The sequence below is a fragment of the Drosophila gunungcola genome, assembly GCF_025200985.1.
Source record: "Drosophila gunungcola strain Sukarami chromosome 2R unlocalized genomic scaffold, Dgunungcola_SK_2 000020F, whole genome shotgun sequence".
NCBI lineage: Eukaryota > Metazoa > Arthropoda > Insecta > Diptera > Drosophilidae > Drosophila > Drosophila gunungcola.
Genome location: NW_026453174.1, coordinates 874,360 through 893,572, shown reverse-complemented (window position 1 = coordinate 893,572; position 19,213 = coordinate 874,360). Strand labels below are relative to the sequence as shown.

Sequence of the window (19,213 nt, the reverse complement as noted above, 5' to 3'; positions counted from 1 at the left end):
GAGGAGAAGAAATAAGAAAACATAAATAAAATAAACATTCTTTAATAAATTAGCAATAACTCTTTGAAGTTGTTGGTAGAAATATTTTCACGATGAGTTCTTAAGCATTTGAACATATTTGCATGGGGATGCTATTACTGGCTGAAAGGGTATGTATTCGGGACCATGCATTGTTCTTTTTATCAACCGCAAATTATAGTCATAGTACAGGATATAATATGAACGAAAATACTCATTAAAAACAGCTGTTACACCTCTGTAAACCGTTAGAGGCCATGTTAAATTCAAACTGTAAGGCGGAAAATCGAGATACTTCAGACTTTTTCAAAAGGATACAATTTCACAAGCAGCCCACACAATTCCCACCAAAACTGAAAGCCAATCCTTCAATCTGCGAAATGTATTCAGCTGCAAATTGTGATTAATATGAGAAACTTTATACTTCGCACCCCGGGGACAAAAAAAGAGAGCCGGACTCGCCCCCGCACAGCGGCCAGAATAAATGCGGCTCAATTAATCTTCATGAAGTGGCGAAATCAAAGACGCGCTCCGAAGTGACTTCGAGGTGGCCAAGACTAGAGCTTGGTATAGAAGCCTCAAGGCTGGTAAGCCGACAACATGTTGCTCGTGGGCCTAAAATATGCTTTGCTACTGGCTGTTGGTGGATGTATCCTGCCGAATCCAATCCTTGGTGGTGGGACAGAAAGTGACCAGGAGGTGCCCCACCGCATCTACCGACTCCTCGACGGACTCTCAGGCGAACGGACCCTGAGTTCCAGCTCCACATTCGCCCTGCTCCTCTCCCAGTTCCTGATTAAACGTGAGCCCAATGAACCGTGCACTCGCGATACGGATGACGGATGTGCGTATTTATTTATGCCCTTGCAGAGAAACTGCGCTACGAGGCTCCCACGCGTTATGAACGGCAGCTCTACTACCATCTGCTGCACAGAATGGAGAACATCCGGACGGGATCCGGGGGATTGGTCCAGGAACCGGGTATCCAGGGGGAAAGTATGTTTACAACATTCGGAACTGCGTATTATTACTCATGCTAATTTTTGTGTAGTCCTTAGCATTGCCTTTCAACGGAATGTGTTGCTGTTGCCTCACTCGCTAAAATTGGGGGAACTGAATGCCAATGGGGACTACGAACAGCTGGCCGAAATCTATTCGAATGTCGTTAACGAGGGGCAGCTCAATAGGACGCAATCGGGTGAGAAGGGGTTAATTATGATTTAGGCTTTTTTGCACTTAATAACTGCAAAATTAGATATTTCAGCTCAGTTCTGAACGGACAAAGAAATAAGAGCCAGATTAAAAATTTTTGCATAGTAAGTTTCAGAAATTAAGCCTTAAATTTAAAAATGCACATATCATTTAGATCTCTGCCTACGAGACGTTGTGGAGCTGAAGCCCCCGAGCTGTAAGCTACTCCCCGGACAGTGTTTGGAACTACTGACCAGTGATGCCCCGGCATATGGGTACCAGAGGACCCACCAGTGAGTCTCTATGTTTTCTAGCAATGCGCCATCCTAGTTCTATCTCCTCCAAGGGTACTGCTGCTCTATGTGCTGCAGCACCAGGTGTGTGCCCCCCATCTCAGTCCTCCACAGGTGTACGAACTGCTGGCCCGGAGTCAGTGCGACGAGGTGGAACGCGAACAGAACGCCATCCGGAGCCTGGGGCTGCCAGTCGCCTATCGCGATCTGTATCTGGAGCAAGGTGAGCAGGGGTCAGTGGGTTGCAGAAGGGTATTCTAAGGACCATCCTTGCCGGTATCGCTGACACATATCTCTGCCACATATCTTTGCCACCACAGCCACCATCTGCGGGTTGTTTGGCTACAATGAGTTTGTCAACTGGCGCAACATAATGGAAATTGGCAGCTGGCTGGCGGGGGATACGCCGAAGGATAAATTGGCTGATGAAAACGATAGTCAGCACATAAGCGATTTGGCCTTGGTGTTCTTCGTAAATGCACTACTGCTGCTGCATTAAGTCCCCAAACAAACCCCATAATTTTTGCTTCTGCTTGATAAGTCAATAAAGTGCCGCTTAATGCTTTTATGGTTGTGTCGATTTCAGCAAGTAGATTAGTTAATGCTTTTGTTATTGAAGTGCATCGAGGAACGAAGGGAAATGGGAGATACTTGGGGTTTAGTGGCGAAACGGAAACAACATTTGTAATGTGACACATTACTTGCGCTCGGCTGCCCGACTGATGGATATGCAGCAGGACGACAACTACGACGACAACACTTTCCATTACAAAATGCTCACACTGAAGTGGAATACTAATATTTGCCCTGACATACTCGAAAACATGGAAGCCGGAGCAGCGAAGCCCGAGGGCCTCCGGGAGGAAAGGGGTCGCCGCCTCGGTTTTGGGCCCTGACTTATGGGTTCTGGGTTCGGGAGGTCCCCGTCTGGATATTAATGCCTCATTTGCTGAATGTCAAAGGGGATGGCAGTGTAACTAGGGGCGGGAAAATGCACCCACTAAGCCTGCAACAAAGGAATTGCACAAGCAGAAACTTATAGTACTTGACATACAAATTATACTTTGAAAACATATTTGATTTGATATTGTTTTCAATTTCTTCCCTTAAACTTAATAAAAGTAAATTATGTTTACGCTAAAAAAAAATTAGCTTGAAAAATAAATTTAATAAATATATTTCTCTTTGAAAAATTGGATTTGTGATAAAGTGCAATAATGTTACAATGAGGACGATGCTTTTGCATCAAAAATCCAAATTTTTTATGAATATATATATATATATATATATATCTTTAATTTATTGATCTTTTATCCACAATCCATTTTGGAATTTTGTATTTTTGTTGTCAGGACAACCGACTTCAAAGTTTCTTCTTAAATTTGTATGATAACAATGCTTTCAACTGGTTTCAAAACGTTCTAGAGAGTTGATATTACATCCTTATTATATTTTTCTGTAAGTGGAGACAGACACAAAAACCCATACCCATATGTAGTTCCCTTTGTCGGGGGTCATGAAAAGCGTTGGGTCATTAGTAACGTTGACTTGTCGATGCAGCAACAACGCCGACAACAAACAGCAACAACGACAGCAATGCCGCAGACTTTCCAAGTCTCGGTTACCATCGTGGGGTGAGGATAGGGATAAGGGTATGTAGATTGGGTCCTGGACATGCCTGCATCCCCTCCAATACGTACCTTTTTTTATCATTTCTTTCGGTAGGCAAGCATCAACCCCGTCAACAACCCTTGCAACCTGATCAGCTGACTTACTGGCCACTGCACAAACACCTCCTTCCTACAAATACACCCCCCACCCAGCGCAAGGCGTCTCGTGTTGTTTTTGTCCACGCGTGTCCTCGAGTTCATTATGGGCTTATGTCCCTTAAAGTGTTGCTGGCTCTCCGGAGGTGTTTATTGTCCTGTTAACTGTTAGCTGGCAGCGGCAACATCAAGCTGTTGTTTAACATTAAGTCTCTCTCGCCACACATCCATCACCTTTAACGCCGCTGCTCTCTCTTCTGCGACGCATGCGTGTGTGCGAGAGCGCCTAAGAGAGCCCCCACCAGGCTGAACTTTTGGAGGTGAAAGGAAGGTGGAGAGGGAGCTCTTTAGAGTTGCCAGGTAGGCCGCTTTAAAGTAGGGGGTTTTTAATCTTATTTAATTTGTTGAAAAACTATCCTTTAGTTATTTAGGTATAGTACGCCCCAAAACTATATTTACTGAGAAGTAAAAATTTAAATATATATTTATAAAATATATATAATGGTCAATAAAGACTGGCACAACAACATTTCACAGACACTTTAACTTTTTCAGGATATTAACAACGTAGTTGTTGACCAACCTTTTCGATTGTTTAAGACTGCTATACAGCTCAATAAAAATATATCTACCAATATGGTCTTTTGAATCAATAAGACTTGGCAACCCTATTAGCCGAGCTAACAGTGCGAATTGAATTGGCGCCTCTTTACATGGCCGGATAATCGGGCAACGGATATTACAACAACGCCACGCACCAAGGACTCTCCGAGTCCGAACTGTCAGCCGAGGGTTTGTTTTTTTCCTGCGACTGCCTGGCGCTCTCTATCTTTTTCGGTCTCTCTCACATTCCCTGCCAAGTGGCATTTCCATTTCGTTTCGACACTCATACGCTCAGAAGTCTCCCGTCAATTAGAGTGTAAAAACGTTACGCTCCCCGAAAAACAAACGGAATCGGTCGAACGCCAGAAATCATCCGGATCCGCCGTCAGCAGACATCCGCTCGCAGGATACAACCAAAATAATACATATACACACAGCCGTACAACGAATGCGATAAAGTAATACTAGCAGGCAACTGGCCAAAACGTGCAAATCCCCCGTAATTGTAGATTTTCGAGTGCTCCGGATTGAAAATTCGCAAGTGCAATGTGAAAGTCAGTCTATACGACAGCTGAATGTGTCAGTGTGTGTGAGCTACCCCTCCCCTCCCCCCAGAGGAAGTGAGAGTGTGTGTGGGTGTGCAGGAGTGTGTAAATGTAAATACCACGAAAATCGCTGAACGCCGAAAAATAAAGCACAAGGAGGAGAAATCAGAAATCAGCGAGCAGAGCAACGGTACTTGGCCAGAGGCAGACCAAGAAGAAGAGGAAGAAGGACAAGAGCAGGAGCAACAGCAACAGCAAGCGTAAGATTCGTCAGGATGTGTGTGTGTGTAGTTTAAGGAGACGGAAAAATGCGAAATGAAATAATGGAAATTTATGTGGCCAGCACATATTAATTGGCCACTACACTGCCCTTCCACACATACAAACACCCATATCCAAAACTCACACACGCGAGTCCCTCATCCATACACCATACGCCACTTTTATTTATTGCGATTTTTGGGTCAAACTAAAGTTGCAATGATGATGTTGATAATTACCAGTTCGTTCACATCGCCAGCAGTTCAAAAGTCTTTGGGGGAGTTCCCCTTTTCCGCCCACGCGCACACAGAAGCACTCACGTAAAATCACCCACTCACAAACATACACACACACACAGGGGCCCCCTCGAGCTGTATATGTATATGTGCATGAGTGTGTGCTTTTGTTTTAGTCCTTGGGTCCTTGCTGGGAAATTACTTTGTTGTTGTTGCCTTTGTTGGCATTATCGTTGTTGTTGTTGTTGTTGTTATTGTTGTTGCTGTCGTTGTGGCAAGGAACGCGGTCTTTGACAGCTTTCAAGTAAATCGCGCACCTGCGAATTCGCCATAAATTAGGCCCGCGTCCCGCATATAGGAGGATATATATATTTAGTGCGACGTTAGGGCCGATTTCTAAGCACTCAAAGCGTAGGCAGGATAAGCCGCTAGAAAAACGCGCCAAACCTCAAGGCTATTACAGTGGAGACCAGGAATAAAATTCCTCTTACAACCCTATAAGAATGAAGTTTTCGATTAAATTAAATCGATGCATTGCAAATTGAGAATAACAATTCATTTTAACGTCAATGCTTTTCTGAATTCAAGAGCATTCCATTTGTAAATTATGCTCTTTTCGACATTCAATCATTAATATTTGGAAATAATTCCTGTATTTTTTAGAATCTTACAGAAACAGCCATATCTACTTACCACAATAGCAGTTCGCTTCATATTTTTAACTCATCTTTTTTATTCCTTCAATACGGAAAGCTAGAAAGCACAGTTTAGTATTTCAATGAAAGCTGAACAAAATATAAACTCCCGTATCCTTGGTAATTGAATACTTCAATTTAATTAAAACGGATGCAGGTAGAAGTTCAAAGGATGTCAATTGGGTTATATCTGTTGCTAACCACTTAAATTTGTATTTATTTGGATCAATATTATTCGCTAATTGCTAAAAGTCAACAGAAATGAAATCAAACGCTCAATATATCTTATCCTATTAATGTGGGGCATTTATTTTTGTTGTTGTACCTACGACCTTTGTAAAAGGTTTTAGATTTTAATCTGTAAACTATTAACAAGCAACTTTGTTGTTATAAGAGTTCGTGTTTTTAATTATTTTTTCATGAAAAAGCCTTGTGTGGAAGTTGTGTTTATCAGATTTCGTGCTTAAATAAAATTACAAAGTAATTTACTTGTTCTTTCTTAAAACGTGTCGTAAACCTAAGGCTTCCCCCAAAACCACTTTAATGGGCTGGAATAGCGGCCAAGATTAGCCCAATTAACGTATCTCCACTGTGGTCTGTCGGTTGTCTCCTGCCTGTCATTTTGGACGGTTTGGGGGAGCAGAAGTCTGGCATGCGTGAATCGAGTTTGTTCGAGTTTCTCCCCTCAAGAACCAACTTGATGTGCCCCCTCATTGTTTTTGTGTGTATTTTGTGGTTGCTGGCCATCCAATTGGCTCTCCACGGATTTTGTGCTCTATTTACCTGCCTTATAAAAACACAATTTATTGCTGGACTAACGTTTTCCCTTTGTGTTTGGCTGCTGTCTCAGCTTCAGCTTCAGCTTCTGTTTTCTGTTTTCCACTTTTGTGTCTGTTTCCATTTCTTTTCTTCTGCGTTTATTGTATTCCGCTGTTGCTGTTTTAGTTTTCACTCTGTTTTGTTTCGTATCCAACTTAACTTTTCCGTTCTCCGGGTCTGATTCAGTCCGCCCGGGGAGTTCCCCTTTATTGGCTTTCTGTATAAAGTTTTTGCGTGACATCAGCCATGGATATTATTTCGCTGGCTGCCATTTTGTTTGGCCTTGTTTGCCTTTTGAATCAATAAACTAGCCATGGAATCGAGAGCAGCTTCTAAATAATAGAAAAGCAGCCGAGGTTTAGGTTTTCCCCTTCTCCCGAATTTTTCCGACCACAAAGGCCACTTAGTCAGTGAAAAAATCGATCAGAAACGGGAAACACTTTATGTGCATAAAAATAATTTGGTTACCACTTATCCAGTTCACTTTCACTGCAGCCCCATAGTTTTTGGGCATATCTCTGGACAAAAGTTTCTGCCTCTCCAGAGCAATTTGATCATTTGTTTTGGTCGGAACTCTGGTATTCGAGCAAAAAATACAGCCTCGCCTCACTTTGTGGTCACGTAGTATCCAGTGGGAGAAAGTTTTGAGTTTACGATTTACGATGCATAAACTTTATCCCAGAGCTTTCACTCAACTCAAATAAAAGTCGGTAATCTGTGATAAATGACCCCGGCGACGAATATGGATTCAGTGAAGCCAACTATCAGATATCATAATCAAAATCAGACATCGACGATGAGTGGCCGCTGCCCAATGAGCTCTTAATTGTGTAATTAAATCACTGCCGCTTGAAGTATTCATTTTTGTCCATTAGGCTAATTGGGTGGATCAACTTTTTCGCAAAAGGAGCATTAAGAATTGATAGTCGTGGAGTCGGTTTTGTGCGGATTGGAGCGTCGGCCTATTATTTTCGATACCCATGCGTTCTAATTAGTTTCTGAGGTCGCATTTTCCAGGCAAATGGACGCACGTTTTTGTGTCGCTGCTTACCTGAATAATGAGTTTTCCATCCACACACGGACGTATATGCATTTGGGCTCTTTAAAATGGAAGGGGGGAAGGGGAAGTGGAAGTACATGGGGGAATCCCCAACTGGCACCCACACCAAACCGACGGGCTTCAACATTCTACATTGCTAGCCATTCGGAGGCGTCGTACCGGAAAGAAATGCCATTAAAAACGCAATAAAAATGCAAAAAACACAAAAATAAAAGGGGTAGGTGGTGAATGTGGGGAAATCCCGAATGAAAGAAATGCGAAAATATAACGTAGAGAGTGCGCAAATACAAACGTACAAAAAGAAGTATGTGGGTAGTATGTCAACCTCTCTGCACCGTCTGTGTGTAGTGGGTGTGCGGCTGTGTGTGTAAATAGCCAAGGTGGAAAAATCGATATAAATGAATACGGCAACATTTGGTCGCCCCCAAAAAAAACGAAAAACGAAACCTCGACTGACTCAACTTGAGACACTGCGGAATGGCGATGGGTTTTTTAGCCCTTACGTCAAACTTATAAAAAAACAAAAAGTTTTTTTGCACGCACAACCATCACGAGTGCTTACCCACCCATACCCCACCCATCCACACACACACATTTATGCAGCAAAGGAAAACCCCAAGGGGGGAAGGGGTGGTGGAAAACCCCCGAGGCCGTAGGCAGTCAGCGCGAGTTTAAGCGCAGGCATACAAGAATTGCCATAAAAATATATAGTAAGAGTGCAACGAGGCTTCAACAACGATAGCAAGCTTACCCTAACTGATTTTTAAGATGTGGAGGGTCCTAAAAGCTATATTTCCAAGGGGTATAGTTACGTGCTTAAGATTTTTCTCGCATCAAGATGATATAAAATAAGCAAATAGTTACCCTAATGTAGAAATGATTTCGATAGCAAATTTCTAAAGTTACTATTATGTTTCCATTGTCGATTTGTCTACAATTTTAAATACCACTTTGAAATGTCATCCTAGTTCCTTGTTCTTTCATTACAAAACAGTAACTTGAGACCATTTTCTTCTAATTTGAACAATAGAACAAAAAAGATGGAAAAGATGGTCACAAGTAGCTGTTTCATATTAAAAGCATAAAGAGCTAAGATTATACCTTCATCTATTTTTATCCACTTAGGATGGTATACGAATGAAACACCAAAATATCGCAGCATCAGCACAAACAGTTAATAGAAGCAACTTCCAGTTGGTTTAGCTTAATTAATCAAATCAAACATCCGTTCGTCTGGGGGACTTCCTGAATCTGGTTGTCTTGTTGTTCCCGGTGGGGCACCAAAGAGTATAAATAAATAAGACAGCAAAACAAAGAGTGGGGAGGAAAGAAGAGCAATCGCAGCGGCAAGAGCAACAGAGGAGCCAAAACCGAAACAGCGGAGATGCTGCGGCTGCAATGTTTACCCCAGTAAGTATGCTACACATTTCTCGAGCACGGGTTAAGTGCGATGCCAGAGCGATAGAGATAGCAATACGTCCGATAGAGAGAGACGGAAAAAGAAAGGGAAAAGAGAAGGGAGATGTGTGTGCCACCAAGGCTTTGCAACATTTGCACGCGCCTCCCAGCCAACTTCGAGACATTTGACATTTCCATTTCAAATTGGCCAGCAGAAAAAAATCCCGAAAATGGGCATCGAAAATTTGAAATTTTCCGATTTCGATTTTTCCATCGGCTACCTACTGTTGCTATCTGCGAGTATATCTATGCCCATGTCCGCTTGTTTGCCTTCCAATGCTGGGTACACACTTTGCCGAATTGTGTTCGTATTGATTTCTAATTACTCGGCCACACAGTATTTGGCTTAAGGTAGGACAGGTGGGCAGGTTGCGGGCTAGGGTTTGGGCAGTAGGAGTGGCCACACTCGTTGGAGGCTTTGTCTATTTGTTGTGGCGGCGTTGCCATGGTGGCTCCTATTGATTTTACCAACGCCATGAATCATGCCAAAGCTCAAGCCTATGCCCCTGTCTACAGAGAGAGAATATAATGTGTTAATTTCTAATCTTTCCAGGGGAAAATTCGTGTTGTAGTCTTTGCACCGCTTTCAATATTAAGTCCTTGTAATAAAAATATTGTAAAAATATCATAGCGAACTATTTCACAATCTATTTCACAGTAATTTACTGGTTTTCAAAAATAATATAATTTAGGAGGGTTACCCAATGCGTACGCCCTACTTTATTTTTCAAGTGCCTCATGCCTCATGCTTACCACCGTGTTCTCCCCTCTCCCTTACCACCTGCGATGTTCCATTTGGCCACTGCGTGTTTAGCAATTTGTGGTTATATTATAATGACCACTTGATTTGCGTTTGCGTTGGCTTGAGCTCTTGCCTTTGCTTTTACCGCCTACTAATTGCGCGCTTGTGTTGCGTTTGTGTGTGTGTATTTTCAGGTGCTAGTAGCAGGAACAGCAGGAACAGCAGGAACAGGAGCAACAGTCGCGGAGGCAACGTTGAGACGCATGCACGCTCCATGCTCGCCGCTGGCTGATGGCCAAAGAACTCGGAATTGGAACCGCAATCGGAACTGGGACTCCAGCGAAAGCATCAGCAGCAGTAGCAGCAGAAGCAGCAGTCCAACTCAACTGAATTGAAGAGAACCGAATCGCCGCATCAAGCATACGCCCCATTGCGCACACCTGTCGACAGAGTGCAGCATGTCAACTTCAAAGCATTACCATTACCATGGAGTCCTCCTCTCCATGTGGCTTCTCCTCCTGCTGTCGTCATCCTCGTCGTCATCATCATTGGCCAGCGCCGCAGTGAGTGCGATTGCGGAGCCGGAGGAGGCGGCATTCCAAGGTGCGTTTGACATCAAAGCCCCCTATCGTGTCCCGTCCATCGCCAAGTGCCTAATTGTGGAAATTTGGGTTTTCGGTATTTGGCACTGGCATTCAGTTTTGAAGGGCCACCCACCTTCAGCCCCATCGACATATCAATAAACGAGGCCCTATTGTATGGCCTTTGACATTAATGAGCGACTTAATTATGCGTGAGAGTGGGCCAAAAACCAGAAAACCAAAGTGTGGGACCGAACGTTATGCAATGACTGTTGTCAAATTTCCAGAACCCAGAACCCAGCACCCAGGACCATAGGGGCGAATCAGGCGAATGTCAGTGGCGACGATGCTGATGTGTGCTGCTGACACTTCGATTTCAATTGCATACAAAATGCGATTTTTCAATTTCAATTTGAATACGCAATGCACAGCCAGCGGGCAAAGGAGTTTCAAAGGGGTCGAGCACAGCTCATGTGTGCATATGCAAATGGGTTCGGGTTCGGAAGTTCGGGTGTTCTGTGTTCTGTGTCCAGTGCACTTTAATCGTCCCCACAGTTGCTTAATCAACTAGCAAGACTGCATTCATGCACGAGCTTTGTCCAGCCCCCTTCTACGCCCCTGTGCGCTTCCTTTTGCCCCTCTTGATGGCACTTTAACAGAGTAGCTGACGTGTTCGTGTCTCCATCTTCAAAAAGTGCCTCTGTGTTCGTTCCATTTAATACAATGTGTGACGTAAGTGCCGGGCCACTCGGGCGTATGCGTAATGCTTGTAATGTTTTACTTTTTACGAGTTTTTCTCTCCAGCATTTCCTCCATTTGCAGTGGCACACAATTTCGGTGTCAAGTGAGTGCCGAGAAAGCAAACCGAATGGCTGTGATTTTGATTCACCTCCTCTGCCTATGGAATTTGCATTTAAATTGCCAACGAAATCGAACAGAGAACGAATGAAAAACTTTTCCATTGCTGCTAACAAAACTACCTAAGAACTATCGGCCATCTAAGTTGTTTAAGTAGTCATTATGAAAATGTGCATGGGGGAAAGGGCTGCCATGGCCAACAGTAAATTACGAAAAGCGTATGCTACAGTCAGGACCAGACCAAAACCAGGCCCAAAGTCCTTAAAGCTTATTAGAATTTATTGCGGACACGTCGGTCACACCCAGGAACACACACACTCGGCTGCAGGAACAAAACGGAGACATAGACGTAGTTGTAGACACGGACACGCAGGCAGACAGGACACACTCAACTAAACGCAACTGAAGTGAACTGAAATTATGAACCGAGTCGACTCTCCGAGTCGGCTCGACCAAAAACCGGGCCAAACCTACAGTTGCCACCGGCAAACGGACTGAAAACCCATCCATATATGCCACAATGCTAACTGAACAATCCCCTTTAACCCTCCACAGGCCACTGTGGACACACCAGCCCCTGCGAACAGCTATGCTACGAGATCCACGATGGAATGTACGAGTGCGACTGCATCGAGGGCTATGAGCTGAACAAGAACGGTTACAGCTGTCAAGGTGCGTTCTGGGATGCCTGTTTCCTGGGTTGGAAATATAAATGGGACGGGTTTTGCCCCCACCTGACCACAAAATTGATTTGCCATTTTGTGTTATTATTTGGAAATCACCCTGTAATGAATGGTACTGGCCATCCAAGTGGGCTGGATTAGCCCACAAATAACATTGGCATGCCCCCCTTCTGTTATTATTCATTTTTGTTAAACTTGTATGGGGAATTATTATTTTGTGATTGTTCGCCCTTTACAATCCTGCTGCCCTCCGGCAGGCCGACAAATTGATATTTTTGTGTTGTTTTTTGGTATTACTGTATTTTCCATTTAATTTGTGCATTTTTGAAAATGTGTCCAAAAAATTACATGGCATACAAGCAGTTAGCTTTTAACAAGAAATACTCTTTCATAAAAGCAGACAAGTATGGTTTAAAGGATCTGTTTAAACAGTAAAATTAGTCTGTCACGAACTTTAGAAATATCGCATTATTGCACTTCAATTATTAATTGCACTCTTAAAGTAAACCAGTTAAAGCAAACTTTGAAAATTAAAGTATTTTCTGAAATAAATATGTTGTAATAGTAATAGTACTTCACATTTTTTGCTCATTTCAAAAAAAGGGTAATACTAACAAATAAGAAATGCTTCAAGTATTACAAGATTTACCAAAAAGTAAATTCAGTTTTAAAAGAATTCATTTTCGAAAACAAAAGATATTTCTAGGGAATCTTGACTGCATGTATTTAGAATTAATTAAAGTATTTCCTAGTCAGAGCATTCATATATTTATTATCTCCAGTTTACCCTGTTCATTTACTGAGTTTAATTAAAACGGGTGACTTGATGCGTTCATTCCGATGTGCACTCCGTAACTTGATCCATTTCGATTTTCCAGTAATTAACGCCACTGCCAACGGTTTGGATGGGCGTGGCAAGTCGGACGAGGATGTGCTCTACCAGAAGGGCGCCTCGTTCAGCGCCAAGTTGGCCAACGACGATGGTGGTGGCAAGTCGATGGCCCAGTCGCCGTTCGCCGGGTCCACATCGCAATCCGCCTCGCCGGCGGGCAACGGCAATGGAGAAGATGAGTCCGGGTCGGAGAGCGACAGCTACGATTACGGCGAGCTGGAGGACAGAAATTCGGAGACACAGGAGCAACAGCAGCAATCGCTGAATCTTCAGCAGCAGCAGCAGCAGCAACAGAAAGTCAATTCAAACGATTACTACATATCAGCGGAGAGCATCAACTTCAATTCGGAGTCGGAGGGCCAGGAGGTGGATGCGGCCGACTTCAAGGCGGCCAGCACCACTCCATCCGTTTCAGCCCCGCCCCCGACTCCCAGCAGAAGCACCACAAGGGCCACAACCACCACTACGACCACCAGGAGATCCCCCACGGCCACCGAAGCCTCGAGGGGAGCCCAGAACCAAGTGGATGTGGATTATGGTAGCGACGACTATAGCTACAGCTACAAGTCGGACATGTCCGTCTACGACGATGTCAACAATAATCAATTAAACTTAAGACGCAACAGCAACAGCAAATCGCAAACATATCAGCAGACAAGCAATACGAACACGGCCAAGAGCAGGAGGAAGGACCCCAGCATAGCCAGCAATAAGGTCCAAATGCATATCACCAGAGAGTCCACCAATCTGGGCAACATATCAGGAGTGGGAGCAGCCATGGCAACAGACAGGTGGGTCATACAAGCACGGCGTGGGGTAAATTCCTAAACAAATTTAGGGACAACACAGTCCTTTGGCTCTTACAAAATCCCATTCTTTGTTGGTCATGTGCATTATAAGTATGCACAAATTCCGTAGCCATTTAAAAATGCATTTTGCGGTTGTCAAAGCAGTTGTTCAAAACTAAATTAATGTCATGTTATGTAATCCAGCTCGCCGACTTGCAATCTCGACTGTGGCTCCGATGGAATCTGTGCCTTGGAGGCCACTGCCGCCAGCTCCCGCTGTCTTTGTCCATTTGGTAAATCGGGTGCAGGTTGCCAGGAAGGTAAGTGGATCTTTCATGTACAGAATCGTATAAGCTTTACCATGCTGTTTGCTTAACCCACAGATATTCGAGCCCATGTACCGCGTTTTGCCAAGCGATCTTGGCTTGCATTTCCAGCGCTGCATGGCGCCTACAAACACGTTCAGCTGCGCATCGAATTCCGTCCAGAATCCTTTGACGGCATTATCCTACTAAGCGGAGAACGCGATGATCTTACGGGCGACTTTATGGCTCTTTTATTGAACAAGGGTTTCGTGGAGTTCTGGTTCGACTGCGGTTCTGGCGTGGGCAGCGTCCGATCCAGGGAGACCATCCTGCTAAACGAATGGAACTCGGTAATCATCTACCGCCATCGATGGGATGCCTGGCTGGTGCTTAACCACGGAACCAAGGTCCAGGGCAGGTCGAATGTGAGTTATCTTGTTTTGATTTCCAAAACCTATTCTATATAAGTTAAATCTCCTCCAGGGCTTGTTCTCACGCATCACCTTTCGGGAACCAGTCTTTCTGGGTGGAATAGGCAACATTACTGGATTGGCCAAACGACTGCCTCTAGCCGAGGGTTTTGCCGGCTGCATCCGCCGGTTTGTGGCCAACGAACATGACTACAAGTTTACAGAGCACCCGTTGGGCGATGTCATTAATGGCTTTGATATACGTAAGTTATAAAGTTACAGCTTCAATTTAAGGATTGGACAAAGTGTACAAAGACTTCGATATAGTTTTCTAACTCCCTCTTATATTCCTTACAACCCACAGAGGACTGTTCCACCGACAAATGCGTGAGATATCCGTGCCAACATGGTGGCAAGTGCCTACCCTCGGATCAGGGTGCCATCTGCCTGTGTCCCATTGGTTTTGTTGGAGATCTGTGCGAGATTCGAATGGACCTACAGGTGGGTGTTCCTAGAGTATTCCCTCTCCTTTGGTTGTTTTAAAAAAGCTTAATTTTAATAGGTTCCCGCCTTCAATGGCTCTTCGTTCTTGCGCTATGCTCCCCTGGGCGATAGTGCCCTTATTTGGTTGGAACTAAAGGTGACTTTGAAACCCGAGCAGGCAGATGGTCTAATCCTCTACTCAGGTCCGGAACACAGGGGAGATTTTATAGCCCTTTACCTGAACGACGGATTTGTGGAGTTTGCCTTCGATCTCGGCAGTGGCCCAGCTCTAGTGCGGTGAGTAAAAAAATTGTTTTACTTATAAAGGACTTTTGTAATTGCATCTTTCATTTACCAGGAGTGAACATTCCGTTAGTCTGGGTCAATGGCACACCATCAAGATCTCTCGAACAGCTCGACTGGCGGTGCTCAAGGTGGGACAGTCTCGAGAGTCCTTTAACTTCCCTTACTTACCCATTGCATTTCCAATCCCAAAGGTGGATCAGCACCAGGAGGTCATGACCATCTCGTCCAATGGCTTCTGGCACTTGTCGCTGGACCAGAATCTCTTTGTGGGCGGCGTCAACCACATGGATCGCCTGCCTCTGGACCTCAAGTACAAACCCTTCTTTGTGGGCTGCATTCAGAGGGTGAGTAGTTGTAGACGGCAACCCCTTTTTTCTTCAATAGCATTGTTTAATTTTTTGCTCCTCTCACTCCAGATTGACATCAATGGGCACTCGCTGGGCATTGTGGCGGAGGCTTTGGGGGGCAGCAACATCGGCAACTGCCCCCACGCCTGTGTGGCGCGACCCTGCGGCCCCCTGGCGGAGTGTGTGCCGCAGATGGAGAGCTACGAGTGCCGCTGCAGCATACACAACGAGCGATGCAACAAGGCCGCCGAGGTCCCGCTGGAGCAGCTTCCCGAGTTGAACATCCACAAGTCTAAGGTCCTCGAGACGAAGGACAATGGCGAGGAGGCAGTGAAGAAGGTGTCTGGCTGGGCGCACAAGAAGCATTCGAAGAAGCACAGGAATTTGCATAAGCCAACCCCTGCTACGAGCTCAAGTACTTCGACCACCACAACCACCGAAGCTCCTGAGCGATTGGAGGCAGCCACTGCGGGGGCGCTAAGCAACGAGGAAATCGAAGATGATATCATATTCCGCTTTGTGCAGCAGCAACAGCAGCAGAAGGAGGAGATCAAAAAGCAGCAGATGTCTTCTACTGCCCCACCTGCCACCACCACTAGCAAACCCAAACCCAAGCCCAGACTTGCCGGGAAACACCATGCCAGCAAACATGAGCACCACCAGAAACCCAACGCAGCCTTCACGCGCAAGCTTAGTCGCCTGCCCACCCACTACGAGAGTTTCCAGACAAACCCCGACAGCGACATCCTCACCTTCGAGGACAACAACGACTGGGTGGCCAGTCTGCAGCAGCAGGAGTACGGCGATGCCATGGCGGCCAGTCAAGCGCCATTGCTAGGTGAGGAATTAAACGGAAACCCTCCTCCAATCACCAAGTCAAATGACAACAACGAAGATGATGATGAGGACGACGCCTTTGTGTTTGACGAATCGCTTTTTGACGCCTCCGACGGCACGGAGGAGTACCAGCGCAAGCAGCTGGCCCAGGACATGAAGCGCATCCTGTCCAACTCGAATACGCACTCCAGTCACAAAAAGGCGGAGGTCCAGTTTCCATCAGATGGGAAGCTCAGTCCAGATGGGGTTTCCCCCAACGAAGATACCTCTCAGTACAGCGACGACTACAACGAAGATGAGCTCCTCACGCCCGTAATGCAGGCCGGGGAGGAGGAGGTGAAACCGGATCAGCACTCATCCAGTACTCCACAGACCCACACCGACTGGAGTCTTCTGAAGAAGTTCGACCTGTCCGCTGAGCATCAGTCGCAAGTTCAGGGGGTGCGCAAGAATTTCGGAGCTTGCTTCGCCGGCAGCGATAGCTATTTCCACTACAACGACGCGGACACCATGAGCCAGGTGATCAGCTACAGCATCGACCTCAATCTGCGCATCAAGACGCACTCGGAGAACGGTGTGATTCTGTGGACAGGACGCCAGGGAACAACGGATGAGCATGACGACTACCTTTCGCTAGGCATCGAACAGGGGTGAGTGGAAGATGGGGTTTCCATTTAACACGAAAGTAAACTATGTCTTCTTTTTTTCCCCCAGATACTTACACTTCCGTTATGACTTGGGATCTGGCGAGGTGGACATCCGCTTCAATGGCACCAAGGTCAGCGATGGCTTGTGGCATCGTGTGAGAGCAATAAGGTAGGATTTTTTTTACTTCTTCCTTTCAGTCTTTACAGTCTATAAAAAACAAGGTTGTAGAGTACATAGTCCAACAGGTTAATGGGGTTATAACAATGATTGTAGGGGGGGGGGGGGGGGGCTAAGATATGAAGTCCTAAAATGTAGTATACTATATATTTAGTTCTGGAAAACTAATGGATAAATTATTTACATCATTATTTGCAGGAACTCCCAAGAGGGATATCTTGAGGTGGATGGCAGAAAGACAGCCACTCTGAGGGCGCCTGGTAAACTTCGCCAGCTCAACACGGACACGGGTCTGTATGTGGGTAGGTATCTCAGAGATAAAAGACCTCTATACAGAATACTATAGTTTAGTCCATTTTGCAGGTGGCATGCCCGACGTGGGATACTTCACGCACCAACGCTACTTCAGCGGCATCGTCGGCTGCATCTCGGAGATCGTGCTGGCCGGCGAAATGAAACTGAACTTCGACCCCAATACGCTGGGAACGGAGCACAACGTGGAGACGGGCCTCCTATGAAACGCTGCACGCACGCCTCAAGACTTTTGATATCGACTAGTTTAAATGTTATGTTAACCACACAAATGTCCTTTCGTCGGTTTGTGTTTGTACAAATACGCTTTTAAAACCAAAAAACAGAGAGAGAGAAACGCAGAGTTAGGGTGAGGAACATTTTTTTACACCAGGAGACGAAGCAGAGTCGAACTAAATCTAGAAGGGAAACATACTACATATTATATACAAGCATATTGAGTATATACAAAGGCATACATAGATATATATATATATATATATATATTTAAAGCAGAGGAAACCAAATCGAAAAACCAAGGCACGCTTCGTATAGAGCCTGTGACTGTCAATACTTCAGAACGGAATAGTTTATATATAACTTTAGCAAAGGATTTATATCGATGGAGTGTAAGTCATATACAATAGAATATGAAACAAGAGCGGAAAATCTGAGTAACCAAGCTGTCCATTTGGCGCGATTTGCGATTGGCGATAAACGAAATTGACGATTTACGAATAACGATCTACAAATCTCGATAGCGATACTTTAGTGTGTGGTCGCTTTTTTTGAACGAACCGTTACGCTTTAATATGCAGAGCTGCCATCTTTTTGTACCACACACACACACAAAAATATACACCACACTAACACGGTTACAAATGCAAATTGGCAATTCTTTCGTTTTTCGCATTGCTGTACCTTAAACTATGAACTGTAAACTGTATAACTGTACATTCTGTACTATTTGGCGCTTCTTGGAAGATCCAGTCCAAAATCGAACGAATCAAAGACCCGGAAAATGGTTAGATGGTAGATGATTTGAGATCAGATAAGGTATGAGACGAGGAAACAAACATATTAAGCGGTAAGTTAATAAATGTGTAGCGTGTACTAGCTCGTAAGTCGGCACACTCACACACACACACGGTCAGACGACACAAATACACACGCCTGCCTATATTAACTTTTATATCAAAATCGTAAGATACTAAAGACACCAAAGAAACTTAAGACATACGTAAGGACACCAAATGCTACACTTAAACACTCGAAAACACGCTGAGCCAGAATTGAAACTTGTGAGCGATTTTTAACAATTTATACTACGATACAACAGTACACACAACAGAAACAACAACAACAAACAACTAGCTAATGGAAACAAAAAATAAAAACAAAAGCAAAGCAATTTAACAATCCCATAGCGAAATTTTTAAATGCGAGACAAACAACTAATCCGAATAGCCTGTTGAAACAATTCTAAAAGAGCGAACAAAGTAAGGTAAAATGGTAAATATAATTAACTAAGGAGGGAAACACGTTTGTATTCGTCTTATGAGTATAATTTTGTAGCTTAATGAGATAACAACCACGTATGTAGTTATATATACATCATAAACACATATGCGTAACTATATATGACTATGAGAAAAACTATAGAAACAATGGCGTAAAATGAATAAAGAAATCACAACCACCAATCAATGTAAAACTAAATTAAACGACATTCAATGTAGCTTATTTATATGACAAATGAAAGTCGAGGCATTGAGATATTTAATTTCGTACATTGGTTTGCAGAAAATAAAGATAAATAATTCGAATGTTGGTTTATCTGTTTTGTTTTGCTTGCGCACTTGGTCGTCTATGTTCAAATTTGAACTACGATCATATTTGCGGTTAACCGTTAGAGCTGGT

The 19,213-nt window shown here is 44.4% G+C and overlaps 2 protein-coding genes across 7 annotated transcripts; both read left to right on the top strand.

Moving 5' to 3' along the window:
* Positions 1 to 8: 8 nt before the first annotated feature.
* LOC128256432 (uncharacterized) lies at positions 9 to 2,052 on the top strand. 3 transcript variants are annotated; one of them, XR_008267780.1, is made up of 7 exons: positions 9 to 149; positions 200 to 820; positions 889 to 1,014; positions 1,070 to 1,216; positions 1,274 to 1,334; positions 1,385 to 1,502; positions 1,556 to 1,574. XR_008267780.1 is itself a non-coding variant. In XM_052986789.1 (7 exons), the coding sequence occupies exons 2-7, from the start codon at positions 619 to 621 to the stop codon at positions 1,999 to 2,001; spliced, it is 942 nt and encodes a 313-aa protein (XP_052842749.1). In that variant the 5' UTR covers positions 9 to 149; positions 200 to 618; the 3' UTR covers positions 2,002 to 2,052. The 3 variants fall into 3 exon arrangements, 2 of the variants coding, with proteins under 2 accessions (XP_052842749.1, XP_052842750.1); XM_052986789.1 differs by lacking the exon at positions 1,274 to 1,334 and adding an exon at positions 1,823 to 2,052 and having other exon boundaries at positions 1,556 to 1,725; XM_052986790.1 differs by lacking the exon at positions 1,274 to 1,334 and adding an exon at positions 1,823 to 2,052 and having other exon boundaries at positions 44 to 149; positions 246 to 820; positions 1,556 to 1,725.
* A 2,108-nt stretch (positions 2,053 to 4,160) lies between these two features.
* Positions 4,161 to 18,700, top strand: LOC128256431 (pikachurin). Of its 4 annotated transcripts, none has more exons than XM_052986785.1 (16): positions 4,161 to 4,676; positions 8,613 to 8,897; positions 9,882 to 10,290; positions 11,682 to 11,798; positions 12,688 to 13,492; positions 13,694 to 13,809; positions 13,873 to 14,219; positions 14,278 to 14,467; positions 14,569 to 14,705; positions 14,767 to 14,984; positions 15,046 to 15,121; positions 15,185 to 15,337; positions 15,410 to 16,827; positions 16,892 to 16,993; positions 17,201 to 17,304; positions 17,366 to 18,700. In XM_052986785.1, the coding sequence occupies exons 3-16, from the start codon at positions 10,146 to 10,148 to the stop codon at positions 17,518 to 17,520; spliced, it is 4,083 nt and encodes a 1,360-aa protein (XP_052842745.1). In that variant the 5' UTR covers positions 4,161 to 4,676; positions 8,613 to 8,897; positions 9,882 to 10,145; the 3' UTR covers positions 17,521 to 18,700. The 4 variants fall into 4 exon arrangements, with proteins under 4 accessions (XP_052842745.1, XP_052842746.1, XP_052842744.1 ...); XM_052986786.1 differs by having other exon boundaries at positions 8,613 to 8,901; positions 9,904 to 10,290; XM_052986784.1 differs by lacking the exon at positions 8,613 to 8,897.
* The last annotated feature ends 513 nt before the right edge of the window (positions 18,701 to 19,213 follow it).

Excerpts from the sequence above, each read along its gene's own strand:
- LOC128256432 (XM_052986789.1), top strand. The coding sequence starts at position 619 with ATGTTGCTCGTGGGCCTAAAATATGCTTTGCTACTGGCTGTTGGTGGA. Across the intron at positions 1,503-1,555 it reads GGGTACCAGAGGACCCACCA|GGTACTGCTGCTCTATGTGC; the intron begins GTGAGTCTCTAT and ends ATCTCCTCCAAG. Across the intron at positions 1,726-1,822 it reads CGATCTGTATCTGGAGCAAG|CCACCATCTGCGGGTTGTTT; the intron begins GTGAGCAGGGGT and ends TTGCCACCACAG.
- LOC128256431 (XM_052986784.1), top strand. The coding sequence starts at position 10,146 with ATGTCAACTTCAAAGCATTACCATTACCATGGAGTCCTCCTCTCCATG. Across the intron at positions 10,291-11,681 it reads GGAGGAGGCGGCATTCCAAG|GCCACTGTGGACACACCAGC; the intron begins GTGCGTTTGACA and ends AACCCTCCACAG. Across the intron at positions 17,305-17,365 it reads GGACACGGGTCTGTATGTGG|GTGGCATGCCCGACGTGGGA; the intron begins GTAGGTATCTCA and ends TCCATTTTGCAG.